The 17,464-nt window shown below is 39.6% G+C and overlaps 1 protein-coding gene across 1 annotated transcript in view; it reads left to right on the forward strand.

The window, feature by feature from the left end:
- Positions 1-17,464, forward strand: part of PEBP4 (phosphatidylethanolamine binding protein 4) — a 282,827-nt gene that overhangs the window by 220,836 nt on the left and 44,527 nt on the right. The window contains exon 5 of the mRNA XM_032229518.1: positions 16,464-16,509. Coding sequence (XP_032085409.1) covers positions 16,464-16,509 — 46 coding nt within the window. The remainder of the gene's footprint in view (positions 1-16,463; positions 16,510-17,464) is intronic.

The raw sequence follows: 17,464 nt of genomic DNA on the forward strand, positions 1-17,464 counted from the left end.
GCCCGCGTGCTCTCGTGCGTGCCCGCTTGCCCACTCAATCTCCCCATCCAACTGTGCATGTGTGTGCGACCCCTCTTCAGACTCCAGAGGCTTTCCTAAAGCCTGGGGAGGGTGAAAACGGCCTCCACCGGCCCCACAGAAGTCAGAAACAGATTGCTTTCAAACTTTCGGTTGGCCCATTGGGGCCCTTTTTCACCCTCCCCAGGCTTCAGGAGAGCCTCCGGAGGCTGGGGAAGGCAAAAAATGGCTCTCATGGCCCAACCAGAAGTTCAGAAATGATCTGTTTCCGGCTTCTGGAGGGCCATTTTTTCCTCCCCAGGTTTCAGGAAAGGCTCTGGAGACTGGGGAGGGAAAAAACAGCCCCAATGGGCCAACCGGAAGTCAGTTTTTCCGGTTGGGCTGTTGGGGCCATTTTTTGGCCTCCTGAGGATTTCCTGACGCCTGGGGAGGGCGAAACCTCCCCATGCCCTCCGGAAATGTGAAAAATCAGCTGGCCAGCATGTGTACCTGAGCTGACGGCTGGCATGCTACTCAATATGGCTCCACGTGCCACCTGTGGCATGCATGCCATAGATTCACCATCCCAGCTCTAGGTGGCTTGCAATTGATAAAACACCAGTATGAAACATTAAAACTATAAAGTATTGTTTTATACTGTATAATTACTAAACTCTTATTATACTATACCATGTCTTATTTTCTTTTGACTCCTCCCCCTGAAATAAGCACTTGGCCTTATTTTTGGGGAGGTCTTAATATTTGTGAGGTACAGGAGCCAGCGAGCTTGTCACCTCATGGCTGCTGCTGTGTTGCAATATTTTTGGAGAGGCCTTATTTGGGGGGAGGCTTATTTTTGTGCATGTGCTCAAAAGCCCAATTGTTAGAGCAGGGAGGTCTTATTTTTGAGGAAACAGTGTAGTAGTGTTCTGCAAGACCAAGGAAATCCCCGACCATATAATTACCAAATTTTACATGAGGCATCATAGATTTTATATATACCAAGAATCATGTCAGGAGAAGTTGAAAATCTACTTTAAATCTGGAACAGTTGAGAAGAAATTTAGGCTGCTTTCACAGTGGGCTGGCAGTGAGACAAAGGCTGTGTCATGAATCTTCTAAATATAGATAAACAAATTCATGGTGAGGGAGTTGTAAGGAAGTGACCCAACAAAAAGAAAAAGTAATGATGTACAGATAAATATGTAAAGTGTTTTCGGGTAGTAATCTAACATAACCTAGACAGATAGTGGAACTATACCATCTTATTTTGCAATCAATATTGCCAGACACTTTATGCAATCATATCAATGTGGAATATAACCCTATTATAGAATGAAGACCAATCAAGGTTTAGCTGTGCATGAAATGAGAGACTGTACTACATTTTGGGCTGCATCGTGTATTACTCATTCTCTTGGTTTTCAGTGCTACATGATTGGGGTGGGGTGGGGGGAAAAGAAATAACACATGAACTCTGTTTTCATTCATTCTAATCAACCAGTCACTGTTTGTCCTGGGCTGCTGCCAGTGATTGTGTCAATTCCCACACCCACTTTCCTTCATCCTGAGTCATTGCCTTATAGAAAGTCATCATCCCTTTAGCTAACTGCCTCTTCCCTACTTCCTTGCAACAGTAGCAAGAACAGTCCTGTTCTTCTGGAACAATTTCCTGCAGGGAAATGGGGGGAAGGGGACTTTTATTCATGGACCCTGCTCTAAATAGTCTACCCCAAGCTTTTTCACACAAGGATGGATGGATATATGGATGGAAGGAAGGAAAGATAGTTAAATGGATAGATAGATGGATGGATGGATGGATGGATGGATGGACGGACGGACACACAGATGGACACACACACCTGTTTTCCCCAAAATAAGATCAGAAAATAAGCCGTAGCATGATTTTTCAGGAGGCTCATAATATAAGCCCTACCCCACAAATAAGGCCAGTTAAGTTTCTCAGATAGATAGAAACATTTTAGTACTGTACTTTCCCAAAAATCAGATCTAACTGGAAACAAGCCCCGATGCATCTTTTGGAGCCAAAATTAATATAAGACCCAGTCTTGTTTTTGGGAAAACCCAGATGGGTAGATTGGTTGGTTGGTTGGTTGGTTGGTTGGTTGGTTGGTTGGTTGGTTGGTTGGTTGGTTGGTTGGTTGGTTGGTTGGTTGGTTGGTTGGTTGGTTAGTTAGTCAGACAGACAGACAGACAGACAGACAGACAGACAGACGTAGATAGCAAGAGAAAGAGAGAGAGAGTGTGTTATGAACTGCCCACTGCCCAGTATTAATGAGAGGTATATAAACTAGTAGAAACCTATGCTTAATAAACAATTTTATTAGTATTAATATATCATAAATGATAGTTAAGCAGCTATAAGTCATGCAAGAGTATGTGATATCACAGAGAGATCCCTTACATTAATATGTTGGTGATGATGCTTTAGTGTTGTTTTTGGACTTTTGAAAATGCAGTGGGATTCTTTCTTGTCTCTTCCTCATACTTTACAGGCGTAAAAATGAATATACAAAAGAATTCTGCTGATCGGACCTGTATTCAATTACTAGAAGTGCAAACTCAGGCTGAAATTCTTTTATTTTTAGCTGTAAGTAAGCTGTTGTGAACACAATGGGGCTTTTTTTCATAGCAGGCAGAGGGAGGATTTGTTCTACACCACATCTGCTTAACTCAGATGCTTTATCCATTTGACACATTGTAAGATTTTGATTTAGGTTTGAGTTTTTTCAATTTGTTTGCTTTTTGCAATGTAAAAAAGATACGTCTAAAGCTATATTTGAATTGAATGCTTTTCTTTTGAAGTTTCGTTTTTCTAATTCTGGAATGTTCTAGAAAATGAGGTTGTAATTATTAAGATAGGGTTTCTTTCTTTCACTGGCTTTCAGCTTTTGTCTTAGGTTTATTACATCTTGATATAACAGCAAGCCCATCGTATCCCAGAAAGTTTTGGTAATATACATATTTATTTAAATGTAATTGTTTAATTAATTGCATCGAAAACAAGAATTTGACAACTGAAACCCATTTAATACAAACTCTGTGAGTGTATGTTTGTGCATTTGTGAAATTACCAGTAGCCTATGGGGCTTCTTGAAGGAGGATTCAACACTTGTTCAATGCCAGTGATTGAAGCCTTAAGTATGACAGTCACAACATGTGCACTGTCCTTCCCCACCTCAAGGACTGCCCAGAAATCATTTTCATCACAAAGGAAATCTAACAACATAATATAAGTAGAATATTATCCTTCAAAAAATACCCAGAATGAGACGATTTAGGATACTTTGGCCCTTAATTATCATTCCCCCTTTCTCCTCAGGAAGTCTACGTATATATTTCCTAACCAGAAATGCCTAACATTTATATTTATTCAAAGATCTTTCCTACTGTATTTTCCAGGAGTGGTGTTGAAAAGTAAACTATTCTAAATTTAAAATCATACATTTTTTTATTTCCTTTATTCTCAAACAAAACCATCTTTTAACTTAGAGAAACAACAATAGTATTATTGATTTGACTTTTTACAGGACATTTTTGCTGCTACCAATAAAAGCAGGCATAATTTTACTTCAGGTTTTTTTTTGCCTGAATTGTAATATTTTTTTGAAGTTATTTTGCATGTATCGCTATCTCTTCCTTTCCCTCCCTCCCTCCCTCCTTCTCCCTCTCCCTCTCCCCCTCCCATACATTCCTTATTCCTTACTTTTTTAAAGGATACTTCTAAATTCCAGTGGTGAAATTCAATTTTTTTTAGTACCTGTTCTATGGGCATGACTTGGTAGGCGTGGCAGGGGAGGGATACTGCAAAATCTCCATTCCCACCCCAATCTGGAGCCAACCAGAAGTGGTATTTGCCAGTTCTCCAAACTACTCAAAATTTCTGCCTCCGGTTCTCCAGAACCTGTCAGAACCTGCTGAATTTCACCCCTGCTAAATTCCCTTGGGGGCTTGGTTTAGAGAACAAAAATTATCAAGCTTATAATCAGTGTCTCATTCAGGGACCTAAAGGGGCCTTGACTGCTTCATTCAGAAGGTTTTGATTGCATGAGAGAGAATGTTAAAATGCAGATGCTGTCAACACATTGTGGATAACATGAAATACACAATCAAACAGTCCAACCCTTAAGATATTTCCTCATAGACTGATTCCATTGGATTCTACTCTGTAACTAATGATACTTAATGAAAAAAATCAAGATACTATATGCATCAACCACTCTTAGAAGAAGTCCTTTGAATATAAATCTTGTTGGTATAGTATCCTGAACAGTGGTGGGTTTCAAAAAAATTTTGAACCTACTCTGTGGGTGTGGCCTCCTTTGTGGGAGTGGCTTGCCAGCCATATGACCTGGTGGGAGTGGCTTGCTAGCCATGTGTTTTCTTTCTTTCTCTCTCTCTCTTTCTCTCTCTCTCTCTTTCTCTTTCTCTTTCCTTCCTTTTGTCTCTGTCCCTTTTTCCTTTTTTTCTTTCTCTCTATTTTTCTTTCATTTTTTCTTTCTTTCTTTCTTTCTCTGTGTGAGTCTCTCTCTCTGTGTGTGTGTGTGTGTGTGTGTGTGTGTGTGAATGGTGGGTTTCAAAAAATTTTGGAACCTCTTCTGTAGGTGTGGCCTGCTTTCCGGGTCTAACCGGTTCAGTAGATTTTTTTGGAATCTCTTCTAACCGGTTCGGTAGATTTGACGAACCGGTTCTACCGAACTGGTGCGAACTGGTAGGAACCCACCTCTGATCCTGAAATACTTGTCCCAAGAAGTAATTAGGAAACAGATTACTCCACTAAGGTATTTCCAAAGAATCGTACTTATTTATTAAACACAATTCATTGTGTAAAAAAAAATTACCTTTCTTATATGAAAAGAATCTGCATTGGAAATAAAAGCAGTATGAAAATACAAATGACAGTATACAATAAAAAGCAAGAGCTTATAAAAAGAATCATATAAAATTGAACTATTGTTGAAGTTGTTCTAAGACAGATGGCTTTTAGGTTTAATTAGGTGCTAGCTTTGTACTAATTTTCCAAGGCTGCCATTCCAACACATTTCATTTATTGTCATCTTTAATCTGTTGCCTTAATCTGGCATCAAAGTAGTTAAGGTCCTTTAACCAACTGATGCTTTTGTTTCTACAAGACAAAAGTCCACATTTTAGAAGCATTAAGTCAAATCCACATCCATAAACACTGGGTGTCCTGGAGCAGAAATCGTCCCTACCATCAAAGAAGAGTCATCATTTTCTTTTTTAAAAAAAATATATTTATTTTTCAAAATGTTAAATATAAACATTCCATCTTTCCTTAAGCAGTGTATCATCTGAGTACAAGTATTTCTGTGCGACATCCTTCCACAAATTATAATACATTGAACAATTAAACCCTGTAATGCTCTTCCTTTCCTTCATTCACATATTTTCCAATAAAAATACCATAGTAACATTAAACATAGTTATTCTCATCATACTAATACTAACAATTATCATTTTATTCTCATTTCTATCTTAATATATTTTCTGTTCTTCTTTTAACCTCCCCCCCTTTCCTTTTATTTCCAATTTCCTTTTTTATTCTCAAACCATTGGTAAAACACATCCCATATTATATAATAATCAGTTTGTTCTTTCTCCTTAATTGCTAATGTTAATCTATTCATTTCTGCACATTCTATTGTTTTCCTAATTACCTTCTCATCAGTAGGAATCTCTTTGCTTTTCCAATGTCATGCAAATACAATTCTAGCTGCAGTTAATACATGAATAATTAAATATAAATTCTCTTTATTGTAAGTTTTAAGTAATATTCCCAACAATATTTCTGGTTTAAGTTCAATAAGTTGTTTTATCATTTTTTCCAACCATATCTTTATTTTTGTCCGATACTTCTTTTCTTCTCCATATGATAATATTTTGATATATTACTCTACACCGGTGCTGTTTACTGTTGTTCTGAGAAGTTCATGAGCACATTCCTAAAAATGGACAGCTCCGCATCCCATCCTAAAGCTGGGAACAAATACCAGGAAGTTGCTTTCAAATGAGACAAACTCCAGACAGAAAAAGCTTGATTCCCATCTTTTGCTATTCCCTCCTGCACTTGGCAGCTAAAGAAAAATGATTTATTCCTCCCTATAAATGGGAAGAAGTGGATGAAAAGATTAAATCATCTCTTGCTGCACTCACAGAAATATGCCACTGACCCTTGATGTGGGCAGGGTCAAGAGGAGGCAGCAGTGAGGGACTCGAATGCTCCATAGTGGGCGGGCAGTTTGCAGTTAGTAATTGAAGTGGAATGAGGAAATGCTTTACGCCACTACTAGGACTATGGCTCTTCAAAATAGGAGGAGGCTTTTTTTCCTATAGTGAATGAATTGAAGCTATGATACTCTTCGTTTTCTTATGAGGGAGGGGAGGCCAGTAATCTCAAACTCCTTGAGACTTACAAAGAGTTGGTGATCTTATTTGCATCAGATTAAAAATTCAGAAACCTTAAACTGCCCAAAGAGCTGCTGATTCAGTTCTACAGAGGAATTGCTGAGTCTGTCATCTGCACTCTATAACTGTCTGGTTTGGCTCTGCAACCCAACAAGGCAGACACAGACTTCAGAGGATAATTAGATATGCAGAAAAATTACTGCCAACCTGCCTTCCATTGAGGACCTGTACACTACACAAGTCAAAAAGAGGGCCGTGAAAATATTTACAGATCCCTCACACCCTGGACATAAATTGTTTCAACTTATACCCTCAAAATGACACTATAGGGCACTGCACACCAGAACAACTAGACACAAAGACAGCTTTTTCCTGAATGCCATCACTCTGCTAAACAACTAATTCCCACAACACTGTCAAATTATTTACTAATAATTTATTTACTGTGTTACTATTCTTCTTCTCTTCCTTCCTAGTACCTATCTTTTCCCATGTATGATTATAACCATGTTGCTTGTATCTTTAAAACTTATATTGTTTTATTTGTTCCTTTTGATTGCTTATTAGTAACCTATGACTATCACTCAGTGTTGTAACTTATGATTCTTTATGAATGTATTTTATTTTTCTTTATGTACACTGAGAGATTATACACCAAAGACTAATTCCTTGTGTGTCCAACCACATTTGGCCAGCAAATAATTCTATTCTATTCTATTATTAATAACTTGCATTTTAATATAGTTTGCACACAAATAAAAATGAAAGGATTTTTGCCTTAACATTCTTAATAAAGGCAACATGGCTAATATAAGGTTATAGCAAATGTCCTCAAAGGTCCCTTCCAACTCTGTTATTCTATTCTATTCTACTCTATTCTATTCTATTCCATTCTATGGCCCCCAGAGATAAGTATTGTCCTAAGAAACTGGCAAAAAATTATCAGGAGTTTTATTTTCTGAGGATTGAACATGCAAAGCAACAGATGTTTACTTATTTACTTGTAAAGTATACAGAACAATAAGAAATCACCTAAATCAAATAGCAACAATAATAATGGCAACAATAATAGTAAGCATTAACAAAGGGTCTTTAGAGCTTCCTAAAACCAATGTCAGAACTGATGATCCCTATTTATCACACTTTGCGTCTTCTAATTGCAATTGTGTGTGTGGGGGGGGGTGTATGTGCATTTTTAGGAGATTAGATGTTTCCCTTTGTAGAAAAAGGAATGCAGAAAAAGTTACTGCACACAGCCAGAACATCTTTTAATGTGGGGAAATTAAGTCACATTTATTTATTTTTAATGCAAATAATACAAACATAGACATATACATCTAAAGACAAAAAAAGAAAAAAGGAAAACTAATATTACAGTGCACCCCCACTTTCCAGAGACCCTTCCCCCCTTATATTTTTTCATCTACAACAAATAAAAGATATACAATATATTCCAATTGTGCCCTTTTCTCCTCCAAAACAACATATATTCTTGAGTAGGTTTATTCCCTTTGCCTTCCACCATTGATGATTTTATAAAATCCCCCCATATTTCCTTGTAATTGTTTGCATCAATCATCCTTTTTTAAAGTTTAATTTCCGTTGTTAATTTATCATTTGCTGCCATACTCCAAATTTCATTATACCACTTGTTTCTTTGAATATCCAAATTTTGTCCCTAATATTTAGCCATCACTAATCTACCTGCCATTATCAAATTTACAATCAATTCCATTTTCATTTATATCCGTTTTTCCACCAGCAACAGTAATGCAATCCTCAGTGACATGTTTAAATTTCCATTCAAGAGTGCTCTGATTTCTCTAAACACCATATCCCATATTTCACAATCCCACCATATATGTTTGTATGTTCCAACCTCTTTCCTGCATCTCCAGCAAATATTTGTATATTTACCACCTATTTGATTTAATTTACGTGGTGTTAGGTACCACCTCCATATCACTTTATAGAGAACATATACCAATTATAAGTATGTTAGTTACAAACTCAATTCAAATAAAAGAAACAAGAGTTAGTAATGCCTTTATTCCTTTATTCCCTCCCCCCTCCCCCACAAGAAGGATCCCCACCTGCTCTATTGACCTAGATTGATTTATCTGATTCTGTTTTAAGAGAGTTTCCTTGTCGGTCTTTTTAAAGAAGGACACATGAGCTATTCCATTAATTCCAAATACGCATTGAATGATTCAGTCCCAACTGAAGCTGCCACTTAACTAGTTTTGAAATGATTTGGCATGGCACGGTTGTTATTAGCATGATGCAACGTACGTTTGCTCATCTTGCTCATCCTTTCTTTAGAGATGGCCTCAGTTTACCTTCAAATGTTAAGCCAAGTCTACCTATAAAGAAAGGATGAGCAAGCATGTATTCATGATGCAAAGGTTGAGCTGAGTCAGATCAATGTAATACTTGGATGGGAGACCCTTTAGAATTCCCAGAACAACAGACTAGACAAGGAAATTGGCAAAAATATTCAAGAAGATAAGAAGATAGCAACAAAGCACTTTCTTACTGTTGCTAAAAATGTTATGCCTATGAAGTCACCGGGAGCTGAGCTCAACTCAATCAAATGCCTTCCTTTATGCTATGCATTAGCATTTCTTTAAATCAGGGGTCTCCAACCTTGGCAAATTTAAGCCTAGCAGACTTTAACTCCCAAAATTGCCCAGCCAGCAAATTGTTTTGTTTTGTTTTGTTGTATTTCGCTGTATTTAAGTACAATGACAATAAAGATTATACTTATAATTTCTTTGTCATTCTCTCCATAAAATAGTGATTCTACCATCAGATTGGTAACTAATAGTTTTGATATTCTACATGAGATCATTTTGCATAGCTGCATGTCAACCTGGAACACAACATTAAAACAGCAACTCACCTGGCTATAAAAACTATCACCATTTTTGTTGTTGTTATGATTTGAGTATTTGAGTACCCCTTGTGACAGGCAGAAATTAATTAAAGCTTTTTCAAGTATTTGGTGATGGGCCTTTCCTATTTAACTGCTATTGTGAAAATATTAAAAGTGTTGCAATGGTGCCTAAAAGTGGATACTTTTAATAAGGCATAGTTCCGAAACCATAATTCATATTACTTTCTTTTAAAAAAATTCAGTATATTTTGAAAAATAGGGCTGGTTATCTAAAGTAATTATCTTTGTGCAATGTCTAATGATAACTTACTGGATCAAGTTATACTTGAATCTTTTTGGAAAAAGGTGTGTTCATACTACTGGATTAATAAGAGATGTTACAAATCAAAACTGATATGGTTTATCAGACCTGGATGGGAGGGAAGAATTTACAGTAGCTATAGGTGTGGCAGGAAGTTACAGAGGACAGGTGCATTTAGTGCAACAAACACTGTATATTATTACATTATATTATGACATATGAATTCCTTATCCTTTAATATTGCTAATCCTACTATAGTGCTTTCTGTTGTATGTTTTATAATTATTTTAGGCTATTTCAGGCTATCAACATAGGGATGCACTGAGCTTGTTTATCAGAAGGGTCAGCAGTTCGAATCCCTAGCACCACGTAACGCTCCAGTTACTTGTTCCAGCTTCTGCCGACCAAGCAGTTCGAAAGCATGTAAAAAATGCAAGTAGAAAAATAGGAACCACCTTTGGAGGGAAGGTAACAGTGTTCTGTGCATCTTTGGCATTTAGTCATGCCGACCACATGACCATGGAGAAGTCTTTGGAGAGCGCTGGCTCTTCGGCTTTGAAATGGAGATGAGCACCACCCCCTAGAGTCGGGAATGACTAGCACATATGTGCGAGGGGAACCTTTATCTTTACCTATCAACAGGAGATAAATAACTTCAAATTATCTACTTCTGGTAGAAGATTTTTTTTTTATCCTAAGAATCCTTTTTTAAAAAATGGCTAAACTGACTTGCAATCGGTGTTATCAGATTTCTTCCCCATTCAAAGTAGTACAGTATCAAAAACAGGTATGTTTATAAAGGAGAAAAGGGATTGACATTGGCTCTGCCACCATTACATCTAGTTTAAGCACAATGCCCCAACCTTTATGGTACTTTAATGCCAATATATGGAACACTTTGCTTGCAAAGGTTCTTGTGAAATATCCAAAGATATTTCACAAGAACCGTGCTCCACTCCTCAGCTCACAACAGAATACCTTATGCCACCAGACTTAAAATTTTGGGCTTAGACAACTTAGATCTATGCCACCTTCGGTCTGTCCTAAGCATAGTACATAAAATTATCTGCTACAATGTCCTCCCTGTCAATGAGTACTTCAGCTTCAACCACAACAACACACGAGCACACAATAGATACAAACTTAAGATAAACCGCTCCAAACTCAATTGCAAAAATACGACTTCAACAACAGTGGCCAATGCCTGGGATGCACTACCTGCCTCTGTGGTTTCTTCCCCAAACCCCCAAAACTTTAATCTTAGACTGTCTATTGTTGACCTCACCCCATTCCTAAGAGGTTTGTAAGGGGTATGCACAAGCACACCAAAGTACCATCCTTGTCCTAATGTCCCCATTTATTTGTATCCATTTCATGTATTCATAATCATGTTTATACTTAATATCTGTTATCTTATACATACATAATGACAAATAAATAAAATAAATAAATAAACTGAAGAAAACATTAGAACTAACATTCACCCACAAACCTGTGGCACTTTTTTCACACAGAAGGAATTTTGATGACTGCTAAAATTGTGCCATTAAGATATCGAGTCTAAAAGATTGTATCCACCTCATTGTAAACTGCTGTGAAGAATGTTTACGAAACTCTGGGCTAGCACAAGCTTTTTAGATGACATCCCTGTATAGAACTGAAGAAGCATTGACAATCCTCAGAGAATGCGGCAAACACTTAAGTGCTTAAGGTATTTCTAGCCCTACATAGGAATGCACTGTCACTTAACAAAGAATCCATAACTGCTAAAATCAACTGGGAATTTGCCACTGTACATTAAAGAGATATGCTTTGCACTCATACTGAATTCAAAATGACCACAGGATTTCAATTCTAGCAGAACAGAACAGAATAATAGAGTTAGAAGAGACTTTGTAGGTCATCTAGTCGAGGGGTGGGTTCTGGCTGCCATTACTACCGGCTCGGCACCCGAAAAATTTAGTAAGGTTAGCCTGGGACCGGCTTACCATTTAGAGCAGGGGTGTCAAACTTGATTTCATTGAGTGCCGCATCAAAGTTGTGTTTGACCTCAGGGGGCTGAGGTGGGTATGGCCAGGGTGGGCATGGACAGCTTGACATCACTCCTGTCGGGAGCGCCTATGGTGGCCTGAGGGCTCTGCCAGCGAAAACAGTCTCCCGAGCTCTGTTTTCGGCTGCCACAGTCTCCTGCAAACCTCTATCACTGAAAATGGAGCTCCATTTTTGCTGGCAGAGGCACCATGGGCCAATGTTTTGCTGTTTCCAGGGTGGCCCTGTGGGCCAGATCTAAGCACCTCATGGGCCAGATCTGGCCCCCGGGCCTTGGGTTTGACACCCCTGACTTAGAGCCCTCTGCACCCAATTCCCATTGTAATCCCCCCCTCCAAAACTTAAAAATTGTCTTTAAAAAGTCACCCCTGCCTCTTTCAAGCTCCGCTTAGATACTCTTCTGCAACCCTCCAGAAGATCAAGATAAGTCTACATCCTCTCATTAATCTTTCCTGTTTGGCTACAGTAGGTTTAGCAATAATACAGTCATAAATTGGTGGTAGTTCACTGTTCCTGCCTTTTTGTTTGTAAATGTTTCGAACGATGATTGTGTGCCCCATATAAACTATGATCTTGTTTACAATATGATTTGTTTTCAAGGCACTGAAAGGCGTATCCCTGTTTTAATGATGGTCAAATTCAAGCCTGCAAATTCGGGGGGGGGGGAGATCTGCCAAGGGCATTTTACAGTTAAATTAACTTCTATTCAAATCAAGGTTAGTTTGGCTTTATAGTCCATTTGATCACTTTTAAATTGTTTCTCCATTAAAGTCATTTGTATATAACGGGGTGGGGGGGTGGGGAAACCACGCAAAAAAGTTAAATGCACTTTTCAGCCTCATGTATTCAATGCCTAAATGGTCTTTGACAGAGCTGAAATGTTTTCAATGAATACCTCATAGGGATACAGCTGAGAAATATGTGCATTGTCCTTGTATGTTCCCCTTTTCTTTCCTCATACTTTACCTCCTATCTGGTGTATCAGCTTACTTGGTTTTTTTAAAAAACCACAGTGACCTTTTTGCCATGGCAAAGACAATAATTATCTGCTGCCTGAATTCCTGTGCATATAATGGCCTCACAGGTTGGAAGGAAAGCATTTGCAGCCTTCCTAGCAACCTGGAGCCACGAGAAACAAGTCCAGTGCTATCAGTCTGTCATTCCTTCTGTGACATGGTAACAGCACAACCTCTGATTCAGGAGAATTCCCCAGGGGGCTGTGCTGCCATCTAGAAAGCCATGACACTTTAAATATAAATTAGCAAGCAAACTATAGCTCCCACCAGCAGAATTAGGCACAAAGCAAAGTGTCAGGCAGATTTTAGAGAGAGAGAGGAAAAAAAAAACAAGTTAAGTTAAGCCAACTTGGGAAAACTTTCAGCAGGCAAAACATCACAGCATTCTTCCCCCCCCCCCCCTCACCAAACAAGATCATTGAAAAGGAGATTTTAATCTCTTAGAATGGGGAATTTGTTATAAAATGTACTTAAGTTGATAAGACAAAGTAAGGTTCCTGTTGTAGAGTTGAACAGCCCCCATTAGCCCCAATGGGGAGATAATTCATTTATTTCATATCAATCCTGCCTTGTTTCTGGGAGTTTAGAATGGTGCAAAGGGATAAAGGTAAAGATTCCCCTAGTACATGTGTGCTAGTCGTTCCTGACTCTAGGGGGAAGTACTCATTTCCATTTCAAAGCCAAAGAGCCAGTGCTGTCCGAAGATGTCTCTATGATCATGTAGCCACCATGACTAAATGCCAAAGGCACACGGAACGCTATTACCTTCCCATCAAGGGTGGTTCCTATTTTTCTACTTGCATTTTTTACATGCTTTCAAACTGCTAGGTTGGCAGAAGTTGGAACAAGTAACAGGAGCTCACTCTGTTACACGTCGCTAGGGATTTGAACCACTAAACTGCTGACCTTTCAGATCGACAAGCTCAGCATCTTAGCCACTGAGCCAATGCGTCCCGACACAAAGGGATAGAGTTATCCATAATTTTATGCATGCAAGACCAACTGTGAAGTATATTAAGCACATCCTCACTAGCTCCATATGCAACTGGAAGCCTTCAACCTGGGTTTCTCCAATCACAGGTCACCTCTTTCACATTGAGGCCACATTACAGTCGTTAGATTTCCTGATCTCGACACTTCCATATTTATTTTTATTCATTTATTTATAAAATTTATTGGCCGCTGGTCTCACCATAGGGTACTTCTGAGTGGCGTATAATTAGATAGATTGATAGATAGATAGATAGATAGATAGATAGATAGATAGATAGATAGATAGATGGATGGATGGATGGATGGATGGATGGATGGATGGATGGATGGATGGATGGATGGATGGATGGTTGGATGGATGGATGGATGGATGGATGGATGGATGGATAGCAGTGACTTGCGGTTAGTTTTATGGCTGGTGAGGCACTGACACAGTGGTGGGTTTCAAAATTTTTTAGACTTGTGGACTTCAACTCCCAGAAGAGCTGAGAGCCGAGGTGGCACAGTGGTTAAATGCAGCACTGCAGGCTACTTCAGCTGACTGCAGTTCTGCAGTTCAGCTGTTCAAATCTCACCGGCTCAGGGTTGACTCAGCCTTCCATCCTTCCGAGGTGGGTAAAATGAGGACCCGGATTGTTGTTGGGGGCAATATGCTGACTCTGTAAACCGCTTAGAGAGGGATGAAAGCCCTATGAAGTGGTATATAAGTCTAACTGCTATTGCTATTGCTATAGAATTCCACAGCCAGGCATGTCCAGTTCCGATTTAAAGCGACAGCATTTGTTTTTCTCCTTTGCGAAAAAGTTTCCTTCATTCTTTTTCTTTTCCCTCCCCCTCCTTCCTCCCTCTCTCCCTCCCTGCCCCCTCTCTCAAACAGACACACGCACAGAGAGAAGTTGGATTGGACTATCTCTCCTACCCCCTGTGTATGTGTGTATGTATGTGTGTGTGTGTGTGTGTGTGTTTGAAAAGGCAACGTGGCTCTGCCTGCAATCAAACTACACTTGGGGAGGGATCTACACTTGAGGATGAAGTTTGAATTCCGCCCCCTCCCTCTGACCCACACGTACCTTTTCCAGCTGTTTTGGAGAGGATTTCAACTCTGCTCTTGCCTGCCATCATGAAAAGAAAAAAATGTAAAAGGAAAAAGGCAAGAACTGAGGTCAGGCTGAGCTAGTGGCTGCCAGAGCCACCGTGGATGACTCTGCTTAACTGTTTTAAAAAGCCTCTAAAAAAGCGCCCTCTACAGGAGGAGGCAGGAGAACGACGTGCCTCACCTATGTCAGGAATTTTTAGGCTTTTAACCTTTGCTTAACTCTGCTCGAGTGATCATAAAACGCCTAAAGTCAGACTAGATGAGGCATGTCGTTCTCAGTAGGTAGGTAGGTAGGTAGGTAAGTAGGTAGGTAGGTAGGTAGGTAGGTAGGTAGGTAGGTGGTAGATAGATAGATAGATAGATAGATAGATAGATAGATAGATAGATAGATAGATAGATAGATATGAGAGAGGGGGGTTCCATTTTAGTACAACACAGTGTGTATATATTAAAACATATTAATGCAAAGCAGTATAATCCAATTGTAGATGGGAAGAGTGGGGGCAGGGTGGTGGGGAAGTGTGATTTGTTGTTAATCGATCAACCATCTCCATGTGATGCTTCCCCACTGGGGCTCTAAGCTAAGTGGAAGGGCCAGATCTGTAGCCACATACAAAAGATCAGGAGAGTTGGGGGCAACCTCATAAGTTGCAGGGAGATGTTCTAGAGGGCAGATGCAACAGCAGTTTCATTATCTGATATTCCAATTCTTTCTTCCACACATCAGTGTTTTTCATGTTAAAACTTACTTTTGACACAAATATGGACTTCATTAAAAAAAAGCATCTTAGTGCATAGTTGTCCTAGGGCTCTCCAAAAGTGCTAGAATTAATGACCGTATAAAGAGTGTTATTTCAAGAATCAGGATAACTAGTTTTAATGGTTTTTACATGTAGCGTGTCAAGAGATCAGGACTTTGCTGTGCTAGTGAATGGTTTGTTTCAGGTAGCTTTTCTGAGCCAGGCTTCCTTAGAAAGCATGAAGCAGAGTCTTGGTTCCAGCAAAACCCCTTTTATTTACACCACTGTGAATTCCTTTCATTCACAGTCAGCAAGGCTTGGCAAATAGTCTTTCCAAGGAATCCACACGGACCTTATCTCATTTGGAGCACTGCCAAAAAACTTGTTTCCAAACACAGGGCAAAGCAAAACTTGGCACAGAATCTCTTATAATCCCAGACAGAACTTTCCAAACTGAATGAATGGTTTACTGCAAAAGCCCCCTCCCCATTCACTCCTCTTTTGTTTCCTATGGGAGGGGACAGTCACCTCCAAGGTGTGGCTTTACTCCTAAATTGACCCTGCTTTCTTAGTTGTTCTTGTCTTCTGGCAGCTCTGTGCATGTGCACACTGGGAACAGGCTCCAGCTGTTCCTCTGCCTCACTGCTGCTCTGCTTCCTCTTTGCCTCCGATGCAGAGCCCTCGCCTGAGCTTTCCTCAGCCCCCAGGACTGGCCCATGTTCCTCCCCAACCTCCTCATTGTCCGACTCTGCCACCAGCTCCACTGGCTGCAAGCGGGCCACAACAGTAGCAACAGTGAATCCCAACTCTGTTTCCTTTTTTCTGCTTACCTGTTCCTAGTCTTCTAAAACAAAGTCTACCCAATATGTACATTTATGGAGTCTTGGAAAAGAGCTTGTTCCATTTTACATCATTTATCTCTTTTCAGGGTACTGATATGAAGACGGGGAACCTGCAAGGTCATGTATTGGCAGGTAAGCAGAAGCCCTCAATACAGGGAGTCTTCAACTTACGACACAATGGAGCCCAAAATGTATGTTGCTAAGTGATGACTTCGTTGAGTGTGGTTTGCCCCATTTTACGCCTTTTCTGGCCACATTTGTTAAGTGAATCGCTGCCATTGTTAAATTAGCAACACAGTTATTAAGTGAAACTGGTTTCCCCATTGATTTTGCCTGTCTAAAGTCGCAAAAGGTGATCACGTGACCCCGAGATACTGCAACTGTCATAAATGTTGAGTCAATTGTCAAGCATCCGAATGTAAATCACGTGACTACGGGGATGCTGCAATGGTCATGTGTGAAAAATGGTCATAGGTCACTTTTTTCAGTGCCGTTGTAACTTTGAACAGTCTCTAAGTGTTGTAAGTTGAGGGTTACCTGTACTTCCTAAGAACTTCTGTGGGTCTGTTATGGAGACTTCTATATTTGTGTGAGGAAGTACGGATCTTTGTTCATATGTGTGATTTTGTGATCTTGTTTACCCCCAAACCAATGAAGGTCACATCTATTCAAAGTGCATCAAGATGAATCCCATTGCTCACTGTCATTCATCAGCTGGATTTTTTGGTGTATGTTAAAAAAACAGGGAAATTGTAAAACTTTATCTCTATTTATAAAAACGGCTGTGGGTGTGTGTATGTTCCAGCATAACTCTGGAACGCCTCGGGTAATTTCAACCAAACTTGGTATACAGATGACTTACTCTCTGGAAACAAATACTGTGGTGGTAAGACACCCTTAACACTCCTCGGGGGGGTGTGTTTTGTTAAGATGCAGCCTGTTGTGCCTTAAAATGGCTTCTACTGTACAGCATAGTGGAGTTGCCAAGGTAACAGCTTCACAGTACTCCACAAGAGGGCTCCCTCTGGTAAGGGGGGAAATCCAACATTAGAAATTATGTTTGGTCAGGACATTTCCCCCCTAAAAA

Source organism: Thamnophis elegans, chromosome 13, assembly GCF_009769535.1.
Source record: "Thamnophis elegans isolate rThaEle1 chromosome 13, rThaEle1.pri, whole genome shotgun sequence".
NCBI classification, from domain to species: Eukaryota; Metazoa; Chordata; class Lepidosauria; order Squamata; family Colubridae; genus Thamnophis; species Thamnophis elegans.